Source organism: Salarias fasciatus, chromosome 10, assembly GCF_902148845.1.
Source record: "Salarias fasciatus chromosome 10, fSalaFa1.1, whole genome shotgun sequence".
Taxonomy (NCBI): Eukaryota; Metazoa; Chordata; class Actinopteri; order Blenniiformes; family Blenniidae; genus Salarias; species Salarias fasciatus.
The window spans coordinates 24250425-24262680 of NC_043754.1; the positions used below are offsets into that span (position 1 = coordinate 24250425).

The following is a 12256-nucleotide window of genomic DNA, read 5'->3' on the forward strand; positions in this document are numbered from 1 at the left end:
TTTTAAAGGCACGATTTACAAAAGAAGAGATGGATGATGACTACAGCAGACAGTGGGAGTGGATGGTGCCGTCACAGACCCTGGTTTGAATGCCAGTCGGGGTCTGACTGCAGTTTGCATCGTCTCTGTCAGCTTTGAGGGCTCAAACACATTTTACTTCAGGGGCTACGTACAGCCCAGTTTCATCTTGAGCGGGTAAAATAGTAACACAGAACCTTTACATTTAAACTTTCAAGTCATTCTTTGTTGTGGTGCAAAGTATGTATGATGGAATTTTCACAAAAACAAAAAATTACTTCAGAAAATGACGACGTTGTCAACATGAAGCCAGTTCTAATGAAACCTTCTGGTGTGTAATACAGTGAAATGTCCAGGAATCTCCCCCTATAGCTGCGGCTTTCTGCATGTTTTTACAAACTCGCCCTGACAGCACGGCTTCCAGCTGCTTCGACAGCAGTGAAGTAAGTCATCTTGCACAGCAGCGTCCCTGATATCTCAGCTCGGGTCTCAGTGTCCTGTTGTGTCCTCTCATCTAAAGAAATTTTTGTTTTGTTTTGTTTTTAATTATTACCGTTTGCTTGTTGGCTTATTGGACTTCACTGGAAACTTGCAGGCTGGTATTGGCCCATGGGTCTCATGTTTGACATGAACAATGTATAAAAGATGCAAGCTACTCAAAAATATTCACAAACGTACCAAAAAAACAAACAAACAACACACTTACAGTAGAGCACTTTTGCAGGTGTGTATTAGTGTGTTTGATGGGAGAGGTGCCAGCTCGCTGCAGGCCCGGTCTGAAAACAGCAGGGAGGAATGAACGAGTGACTGAATGAAAGGATGGATGGACGCCACAACCGGGCAAGCTTTAATACGTTTAAATATGGAAGAAGACAGTAGTCTGATGAGGTTGGATGATCAAACAACACGTTTCCAGAGTGAAAATGAAAAATGATGCAGTCATGTATTCCTGTCGCCCGTCGTCGCCCTGGTCTGCAGCGGAACTGGCAACGCTCGAGCGCACAGTGCCAGAGGTCCTTGAAAAGCCCAGCGTGAGCCAGTTGTCTGCTCCTCTTCCGCCTGTTCAGACATCTGTTGGGTTTGGTTGTTGCTTCGTTCGTCTCGCGGAACCACAGCAGCCGGACACTTTCTCATGCGTGCGACTCGTCTGACGACAAACTGCACGACTGATTAAAGTTTCATCAGGTATTTGTTGACTTAATTATGAGTCATGTGTTAATTTACCTGAAGTGTTTCTCTTGTCGTGGACGTACAGCTCTATTTGTTTAGTCTTTGTCAAGTTAAGTCCTGTAAGTCACAGCTGAACAAAGCCACCTCCTGACGGCGGTAGGACTTACTTCCAGTTCATTTGAACGTAACTTAAAGGTCTAAAGGAGAACTGCTGCATGTGCGCTCGAGCAGCCAAGCCTTGAACTGAGTCCAAGAGAAATGGAAAAGAAAAAAAACCTGTGTTCAGATTAGTCACTGACGTCGTAGGTTTTAGTGTTGAAACTCTGAGTAACAAAAGAAAAGTATCATTTCTCTTTAAATGAATAATGTGCAGTGAAAAGCTGATGTGTCTCCAAGAAAGTTTCCAAACACTGCTGGTAGGCGTACGTGTGAAATGTCTCCCAACAGTCTACAATTAGACAACTCAAATGTGTTTAATGTCTCCTAAGGTCTCCTTTTACACCGCTTCCTTTCCAAAGTCTCTCCCCTGGTCCTCCAGGTATCTGTTAAAGCAACAATAAAGACAAACACTTTGCTTTTGTCTCCACGTCCTTTTAATCACCGTTTTCTTCTTTGACATTTTGTAGGAAAGGAGAACGGAAACCAAACACTGGAATTTGTACTCACACAATGTAAATCTTGTAAAAGCAGACGTCGTGAATACAGTTTAAACATGATTATCTCCCACACACGACCGCCACACCTTCACGTTTGAAAGGAGACAAAGGAATTTAAACAAATGTGACTCATGCGTGTCTCACTGAAACAAAGAACATCCCCAACAGAGAAAAGATGAATCACTTAAAGGAAAACAACAAAGAAAATGCTCTAATCTTAGTCTGACGCTTTATATAAGCATGAAAATGCAAAGCTCTAAAACAAAGCTGTGTCAATAAAAATCTAAACATCGTTCAAACTTTAAAAACATCAAAAGGTTGTTAAATTGAAGCTAAAAGAGACTTCAGTCGTCTTCAAAGGCGAGTCTGCGAACAACTAAATATCAGCCTTTTGTTTTGCTGCCATTTATCCAAATGAGTCACAGGCGACCCCTCTGCTGCCTTGCTCAGATACGCCGTTATCTCGCCGGCGGAGGAAAGTGGGACACCAGTCAGACACCAGCTGAAGGCGCGTTGAATCACCGGGCGGGCGGGCGGCCGGGACGGAGTTCAGCTCGCCAGAGCGCGGATGTTACGGAGGAGCCGCCTGCTGTAGTCCCTGTGGTCGACGGGAAGGACCTCCAGGACCGTCACCTTCAGCCGGGTCTCATCCTGAGGAGGGAGGAGAGCAAAGAGCGGAGCGCAGACATGTACGTTATGTTCCGTCCAGTTCCATCTCACAGTCGACTCCAGGTGCTTCTACAGAGAAACACGAACGACGGTGGAAAGAAAAAGTGTGACATCCTGCTTCGGGTGGGGATGTAGGAACACACGTCGTCTGCATACATCAGAATAACAGATTAGCATGGTGCTCCGTGAAAACCGCTTCTGACCCGTTATCTGACGCCGCATGACGAGTCAGCGCTCCTGACATCTTTTAACATTTAACGATCCTTCATAAATCCAAACAAACCCTTGTTTTTGTTTGATTCTGCGCTTGCACTAATCAAAGAAAGAAGAAAACATGTATTCAAACAGCTGTGAGTTTATTTGATTTCGCCGTTTCTTTGGTGAGTGTGAGGCTTTTCATTCGTTAGCGTTTTAGCATAATTAGGTAATTAACATGTTGATTTTGAATTGTGTTGCTTAGAATTCCTGTTTTTTTCTTTCTGCCTGGTGACATAAATTTGGTTAATGAAAGCAATGGCGGTTGTTTTGTGATGAAGAAATCTTGGAACAGATTTAGCTTTTTTTTTTTTTTTTATCAAGGCACAGTTTTGAATACAACTGTAACATGATGAAATAATTCAAACAGTCCAAGAAAATCCACTGGAGGACCGTCGCATTAATCACACTTGCGCACTGATGGGAGTAAATGTTTGAACCACTGTTATGAAAATGCACCTGTGATTCCTCCACCAAACTGGACTGATGAGGCCGTGACCCCTCTCAGGTCAAAGGTGGCCATCAACTCGTTGACTGTGAAGGCCTCTGTGACAGGTACTGTTTGTGGGGAGAACAGAGCGTGAAAGGAGAAGGTGACATTTTGAATCTCTAAATGTGAGCAAAGCCATGATGACAACTGCTGAAAAAACTGAACTCTGATAATAATGTGCTGGGAAGTGACTTTCTCTGCATTTTTCTTGGAAATTAGGAGAATAATTGAAGTTTCAGCATTGCGTTTGTTTTACTTCACTACTCTGCAAAGTCTGAACATGGCCAATGGGCCTCGAGGCAGGACAGTACCGTTGTGTACATAATGTGGTACAACTGGAATTTTTGCTTTGTGAACAATAATTTATTGTTGGTAGATTCTGTTCATCTTACTTTTTTTCTACAGTCCTTTTTGTACCCTCTCCCCATCACATTTGACTTTGCTGCTTCCCATATTTAATCATTTCCACAACCATTTGTGGGTCGTAACAGTACATGTTCGCAGAATGAACGGCCGCACATGCCATTGTCCCTCATTCTCGCCAATTTGTAGCAACGCTCGCCATCGGCGACATTTTTCACATTATATACCATCAAATAATGAAGTGGTTTCTCATGAAGACACAAAGCCAGGAAGCCATTTCCATTATAATCGCTGTCACAAGTATTAATCCAGACACAATTCATTAATCAATTAGGAATTCAGCCTGCATAACCGCCACCACTGGTTCCACACTCGCCCATTATCATACGCGATTCCACAGCTCTATTCTTATTTTCAATTTGCATCTACCTGAGGATTGGAGGCAAATTGAAGAATACGGGGAGCCGTTATGACACGAGCTTCCACTTGACAAAAGGTGACAACTTATTTAAAAATAATGGTCTTCGCGATGGTGCGGTACTGTGAGAGATGGCTTTTTAATTTAATGTGAGGTGACTAATATTCCACTCACATCTGAGAAAAACAATTACTCCGGGGCCTAACAGCCATCTATTATTCTCTGCATCTGTGCGGCGATGAAAGAAATAACACGACTTTCTAAGAAGAAACATGCAGGAACACGAGTGCAATAAAGGACGTTATACCAATGTTGAACTCTAAACAGTAAGATTCCACAAATAAAGTCAGTAAAAGTCATTTTAATTACATCAAAAAGACCTGAAGTCCAGACATGAGTCTCCTCAAGCCCAGACGAAAGGACGAAAGTTCTCTTTTTTGTAATTCTGGTTGTCAGTGGTCATTCAGATTATTACCGGAACATGATACTAACTTGTTCTGGACCAATGTAAACCAAGACTCAGTGCGGAGGATAGTGAAGCTATAAATAGTACTCCAGAGCCGGGGGGCGAGCTGTTGTTTGACTTGCCAAAAAACGTTGGATGTAAGTGACAGTGATGTTCACCAGATGATGAATACTTCTGACTCGTGGTATGGCGGCACACATCAAGTTTTATATTATCCTACAAAACGCGGTCAAAACGGGAGAAAATGCATTTCTCACTTCAAACGGGGTGACACGGTGGGGCAGTGGTTAGTACCTCTGCCTGATTCCAGTCCATTCTGGGGCCTTGTGTGCAGAATATGCGTGTTTTTAATGCTTTTTATGCAATACTACTCTCCTTATGAGAGGCCGAACTTGCTTCTGGGTCTCAATATTGGCAGATTGCTGTTTTGACAAGTATTTGTTCATTTGTTAACCTACTTACACCCTCACAAGTTCAAAATGTCATAGGTACATTAAAGAAATGAACAAGAGGGATATTTCCAGAAGTGTTACAAAAATATTCAGATTCTCTAAATTACAATATTTGTCAGCCTTTCCAGCTGTATAGAAGAAACAGGAAGATCAGTCCTGATTCAAGTAATTTTTATTTTTCCCCACACATTGCTGACCTGTGAATAGACTTGAGCAGAATGTTAACAGGGCCTACTGAGGGCGCAGTTAGCTGATGATGGAAAGTGACTCTGTTAAGTATTTTCTTGGCTCTCGATGGCCTGTCTGTTGATACGAGGCATTAAAAAGCCGGTCCCTTTGGACGCTGACGCATTCACCGAGACAAAATCAATTAATTCACTTCAATCATGCACTTGCACACGAGTGCACACGTTCGCGCTACTTTTACAGATGACATATGCACACGAACATGAGTCTATACATTTGTGATCCAGGCAAAAACATGCACGCACACAAACTTCTCTACTTTGGTGCATTTTTCTGCAACCGTCTGCCAAATATTTGTATGATTTCATATGTGCCATTGGTATAACTGCCATATGGTTTGTAGCACACTTGCCTGTCAAATTTGGTTGATCTCCTGTAACTTTGTGGGAGTTATTATTACAGAACTGTCAGATGCTATCAGTTTGTACCGCTTCATACACGACACCAGCAAAACAGCAGGGATTTAAGGTTTCCTCAACGAGCATTCACACTGGTGCAGCAGGACGCCGGTGCATGTTCTGCAGCCCTTCAGCATCACAGCAAACAGTAAAACCACATCTGATCTTACAGGATTCTGTCACTAACTCATGCAAGCTTTAGCTTAGCGAGTTTTTTTTTTGGTCACTTCATGTTTATTAATGATTTGCATAATAACACAAAATTGCTAGTTTTAGTAGTACTAATATAGTACGCTCCAGCTCACATCATGTAAACAGGGCCATAGACCTACAGGATGATTGGAAACAGCACCACATGCATGTTTTTAAACTGAGGGGGAAACCAACGTAGACACAGGGAGAACATGCAAACTCTGCATAGAGTCTCCTTTCACCCATCAGACAGGCGCCAGCTGTGCTTGCTCCATGACTGCGTGGCAATAAAATCAAATCAGCTCAATAAAAACATTCATCCAGTCTGTTGTAAACATCCGCAGATCTAGAAGGAAGCAAAAAAAGACAACTAAAGTCAGGCCGTCGCAGAGCCACGGCCCTGTGCTGTACTAAGAGCTGATGAAAGAACAAACTTTTAGCAATTTGCATGCGCTGCACTTGTTAAGTCTTGAAACTGGTAATTTGTCATCCCCGCTCTGCCCCAAAATGAGTCAAACTTTTAGTTTATATGCAAAAAAAAAACAACTTTAAAATATGATACAAGTATGGCTGTTCTCCCTCGGCGTGTCCCTGTTATGAAATATGACAAAGCACAAATTTTGCAACTTCATTAATCTGGCTAAGCTTTGACGTTTCATTACATCGTTCTATTTTTATGAAAACGCGGCGCTCCCGGTCTGATCTTTTCGTCTTGTGTCACGCTCAGATGTCTCCGGGAAGGAAGTGAGGCTGAGGTGGAAACATGAACCGAACAAGCGACTCACAGACTCTCTCTGTTCTCTGCTTGTCGTTTTGAATTGCAGGCTTTGAGAGAAATAACACAAAAGAAAAAAGACTTTGACAAACGCCCACTGAATATAAGGACTGAATGCAGGAACACGTCTGCTCTGAGTTCATTATCTCTATTTTGTTGAAAGCTGAAATGATCAATTTCACAATGTTCGTCTGGCTTTATGAAGCAACTCGGGCCTTTCGCTGCACAACAACAAACGTGATGATGAATCATTTATTTAAAACCTACAGTCGGTGCTTTGGTAGCCTTGGGTATGCTTGTGGTCTTGATATCAATGCCATAAAGTAACATCTGTGCCGGTTCTGCGGCTCTGTACACTGGAATATCATCAGCTTCCACGTGTCGATACCAGGTGAGAGTTTTCTTTATGTGGCATTACTGAACGGAAATAGACTCAACACGCTTTGATTTCGTCTGACAAGTGTAAGAGTAACTTCAGAGAACCTACAGAAGGTTTCCTTTTGGTTTTTCTTACAATTTCATCTAAACAGCAACACAATGGCATAATTAAGACCTCATTTAACAGATGACAGATGATGATGATGTGATAAAAGCTGCTGCATGTTCGGCTCTGATCAGACAGGACTGGTTCGAGCACTCTGGGACTCCAAGCTAGACGAAATAGTAGAGAAGATGAATAAATGGAAACATTTCAGCCTATATGCAAATTTCAAATATATAGAAGGTGTTCAAATTGAGGCCGAGGTTACATGATGTTTCAAGTGAAAATGCACAGTTTCACATTCACACGGCGACGTTTTGAAAATGAAAAGTGCAGAAAATGAAGTAGTTTGTGTGTTGCTATCTGATAGCCTGGAAAAACTTAATATTTCCGCTATATAGCAAATGAAAAGCAATAAATCCAGTGCACAGGATGAAAATATCAGGCAAGAAGACTTATTTTGTTGATTCCTGCAATAAATTATTATTTTCTCCTCTTCTTCTCTGCAGCACGGCACGGAGGTGATCACACTGTGGACCTGCTGAGCTGTTCGAACGCCTGGGTTTGCTTTGGCCGCAGTCTTTCTCTGGCGACTCTCATCTTCCTCTTGACGACAGCCCACGGATCGTCTGAAGGAGTCGGGTCAGGCCAGCTGGCCCGCCAGTCGAACGGAGTAATACCACGGTCAGTAAAGCAGTTCTGAGAAGTTTTGGCACGGTGGGCAGGTGGAGGAGAAAATCCTGCATCACCATAAAGCCTGTTAGGAGGCGGGAGCATGAAGTGCTTTCAAATCTCCTGGTGGCTGCTCCGTGGACTTTGGAGGGAAGAGGGTGGACCAACAGCAGAAGACGCCACGGCGCCCGGGAATCGGCCCACAGACAGCTTGGACTCTGATCCTCTCCACTCTTCCTTCACACTCTGGGACCTCAATTTCTAAAATTAAATGCAAAAGCTGACTTTCACTTGAAAAGAGCAGTGGTCCAGCTCTCCTCCTCCCCAGCTCAGGTAGAATGCTGGTGGCGGCTCTGGTTCAGGAGGGGACTGACACCGGGAGCTGGTTCCCGGGACACGCCGCTGTATGCGGTGGCTCTCCATGCTCCGGCTTCTTGTGAAGCTCTGCCAAACTCTGGACCGGCACCGCTTTCCTCCGGGCTGTGCTCGTCCCTGACGCCGGTGCACTTTGTCCTTTCAGTCAACTCTCCATGAGTCTGCTTTGATCCAGCGCTGGGAAGTGCCAGCCCGCGCCGCTGTTCTCCACCGTGGCTTCCTCTTGTTTGTGGCGACCGACATGACTGACTTCTTGACCCATTGCAGGACGAATATTAATTGTTTATATCAAATGAATGGTTATTTAATGAGACATACGCATTTCAACTTGAAAGTATGCAAACAAGAAATGTAAATTATTCCAACTACAATACACACAGTTTGAACGGCTCGTAACTCTACTATATCCCTTTTTTTCTTCCAAACTCGGCACAGCTTCTGGACAGAGATAGCTGATGGATGAGAGCTTCATTGTGCCCAGATTACCATGAAATGTAGACATTCTGAATCCTCTGATGATTATTTATAGGCACTTATGCTCCCGAGGTGATGACGTATTTGTCTTTAATGGCCATGACTCTTCCCATGGTGCAGCCCTGAGGCCGTCATTCTGATCTGCACCACTGATAAGCCGGTAATTAAAACAAAACCACCATAATGCTGTTTGCTCTGTCGTACATTCCTGTACTGTGGAACGTGATGGAAACGGCAGCCTCTGGCATCTGCTGGCGTCAATTCTGCTTGCTTTATTTTAGGTGTGGACGGCTCCACGCTCATTCGGGAGCGGTGAGAAACACCCCTCAGACGAGACTGCAGCTACAGGGAACGTGCACACCTGTGCGCCAAGGAGGAATGGCAGCAGAGAGACTTTGTGTAATTCCTCAGCGGGAAGGTCTCGCTTTAATTTCAAGAGTGTGAAGTGCGGTTTAAAAAAAGAAATCTGTACAGTTTCCCCGGTGGGTTTACTTGGGGTCAGGACACGACTGTTGAGCGCTCTTCCTACATCTCCATCATTCTCCTCAGACTCTTGGTATGTGGCCCTTGTAGCAAATTAGCCTCTGAATAATTAAGCTAATTAGGTTTAGACAGACAATAGCTAAATGCTAATTAGTGGCTAATTAAGAGAAATGAATCCACGGCTGTATTTGTTTGCTGTTATCGAAAGTACACTGGCTATATAACAATTCCCCCGCCACTGCGATACTAATTGAAATGATTCTGGATTCATGTTGTGTGACTGACAGCGTGTCGTGATCGGACTGGATTGGCTCGTCTTGTTTTGTGGCTTCGCACGCTCGGGGCCGCACTTCGGCGGGAGATGATAAGTGACAATGGCGTTACATATTCATAGCTGGCGTGCAACAACGCACGCCATTGTACCACGCCTTCACACCGGGGGGATGCTCGACTTCACACACACAGCCATGAAAGTCACGTTGTTGTCGCACTAAATTTGATTCCGTGTTTTCTTCTCTAATCAGTCGATCATTTTGCGCAATATGTCACTGACAACTTTGAAAAATATCCCTCCACCTGTAACAAACTCGTCCCAGAGATCTGCTCCGTTCGTACCGGATCTGCCTAACCTTCTCCGTGCTCTCCTGGTGTAGCCGCCATACTTTATGCATCGCTGCGAAACAGCGGTGAGCGAGTGCTGCATTAATGAAACATGGCTGTGAGGACGGCCAAGAGTAAACGCTGCAGCTTCGTTGTCTGTTTTTCAGGTGTGGAGGAGCGATGACAGCCTTTCTACAGATTTGAATCTGTAACCACCTGAACTGACCATTTTCCATGCACTTCAGAGAAACTTTGGCGAGCAGTTTCAGAACAATAACATTTGTGTTTTCTCCCGTTCAGACGGAGAAGGGGCATTTCCAAAACGTTGTGTTTTCAGTCGCCCCGGGGAAAACTCACTGGCCCATCTTAGAGTCTGTCTAGAACGCATGTCAGTGTGTTTTATGGAAGCTGTATATGATGCTTGGTTGAATAAATATCTCAGTATTTTCTGGGAGTCCGACTTGCAGGTTGTCCCAGTCGGTAAGTGAGCAACATTTTTTCCCCCTAAAGGCCGTGAATAAACGCGTCTTTCCCTTTATTTCCTCCTCCGCCTCCTCCGGTGGAAACTTCAGGAGTTTGTTGGATAATTAGTTGTTTCCTTTTTAACTGTTATGAATGAACAGTGGGGGGGAGGAAATACTTTCCAGTTCCAATTTCATAACTGAAATGTGGTCAGTGGTAAAGGAAAGAACTTCCCCTCGCATGCCCACACAGACACACACAATTGAGAAATATGTATTGTCGCAGGCTCTCATTTTTCGGTTTGATGGTGAAATTGACCCTAAATGAGACCATTTACTGTTTTTACAACGACGCCTCTTGTTTGCACCCCTGGTTATATTGAAAGCTTATTTTTCCAGAGCTATTACTGGCGTATGGGAGGAATAAAACGCCTGCTGGTGTATTTGTTCAGAACGGCGATAAGACAGCTGCTGGTGACAGACATGCAGCAGCCAAAGAGGGCTGAATACCCCCGCAAGATCAGAGGGAAAAGAAACGCTTGCAGGGCAATGATGAGCACCATTGTGTATCATTATAGTCTGCTCCTGGTTTTTTTTTTCCCTGACTAAGTAAATTGCATTGCATTGTATTGGATTCCTGTTTGCTCCCAATTATAACTTACGTTGTACGTCTCCAGCTTGACTCTGTTTTTAAAGACGTGAGTTTTGAAGCTGGCTTCCTGGAAGACTTCATCAAACGCCTCTTCGTCCTTCAGGAGACACGACGACAAGAGGAGGTCAACGCCAAGTCGAGGGGAAGCAGTTCACAGAAAGCACGGACAGTTCAAATGCGCCGTGAGCGGGTCTCACCCTGTCTCTGAGCTCCCCCAAGTCCTCCGCACTGCGGCCCAGCAGGGTTTCAGCCGTCTCCTGGAAGCACGTCACCCACTGGTTGTCCCCGAAGTCGGCCAAGTTGGCCTGAGAATCAGACAAAACTCAAATGAGAAGCATTTCACGCATCATTTATGGGCGTGTATCTTACAGCGGGTATGGATGCATGAATGCTGCGTGGCACTCACTGAGAGAATGAGTCTGTACTTGAAGTTGGGAAACTCCCTGTTGCATTTCTCGCAGCGGTACCGCCCGTTGTGTTGGTCTATGACCTTCTTGTTGCACTCTGCCGTCGGGCAGGCCTGGTACAGACAGTTCTCCTTCCGAATGTAGACGACAGTCGCCACGCAGCTGAAACAGTCCGCCTGAAACGGAGGAGGAGACGTCATTATGGGAACACAGCTTCATTAACAGAACTTCACAATCACGTCGGGCTGCTGCGATGTGGACGTAGCAGAGGCTGCAGTCAAGTCACAGTGCTGTGCTGATCCAACCTGCAAATGAAGTAACACACACACACACACACACACACATACACACACACACACACACACACACAGAATCATTCAAATCAAACCACTGGCATTATTTCATTATGAGGACGCACTCACACTGGATATTTCTCGCCTTGTCGCTGCTGCGTAGGGAATTTTTAAGTGGCAATTTGTCCCAGTGTCACATCACTTTGACTAAATCCTGACTGAACGTGTTTTAGGAGCGTCACATTAAAGCTTGGAATTTGGCAAAAGGTAAGTGCAGGAGAAAAAAAAACTGCTCCCGCTGGGGCTGGGAGTGAAGACAATGCAGCATTGATCCAGAGGCTAATTACCACTGGCCCGAAAAAGCTTAAATCCGGCCACTAAGAACACGGTCTATTGACAGAATTAGAGACAATTTCAGCAGGAGGGAAGGAAGAGAAGTAATCACAGCGCCACTATTATGGATCATGTAGTTTCCCTGTTTATCTGGCCGCGCTCGGCGTCGGAGGCGTCGGTGGCTTCTTGTCGCGCTGGCAGACGATAACACACGGAGATAATTGAAGCTGCCCTTGTGACTGCCTTATAGTTGCCTTGTTTCATTAAAATTTCACAGCATCATCTGATTCAGCGTTTCAGAGTCCTAATGAATGAAAGTGTGTTGCCAAGATAGTTCTAGCTGCATCCGAAGAGTGGAGAAAGTAAGTGGCATGGAAAATGCAAGCTTGCACCATTTTGGGCGAAGAACAGCTGATTTTAGTTTAAAGCTTGACGTGAAGTAATCAAATAAAATCAG

General features: G+C 44.5%; 1 protein-coding gene across 1 annotated transcript in view; it reads right to left on the bottom strand.

The window, feature by feature from the left end:
* Window positions 1–1774: 1774 nt before the first annotated feature.
* LOC115395455 (replication protein A 70 kDa DNA-binding subunit-like) overlaps window positions 1775–12256 on the bottom strand; it is a 42965-nt gene continuing 32483 nt past the window's right edge. Inside the window, exons 14-17 of the mRNA XM_030101017.1 lie at window positions 11173–11349; window positions 10964–11071; window positions 10777–10863; window positions 1775–2495 (exon numbers count right to left, since the gene is read on the bottom strand). Of these exons, the coding sequence (XP_029956877.1) occupies window positions 2394–2495; window positions 10777–10863; window positions 10964–11071; window positions 11173–11349 (474 nt within the window). The 3' untranslated portion in view covers window positions 1775–2393. The remainder of the gene's footprint in view (window positions 2496–10776; window positions 10864–10963; window positions 11072–11172; window positions 11350–12256) is intronic.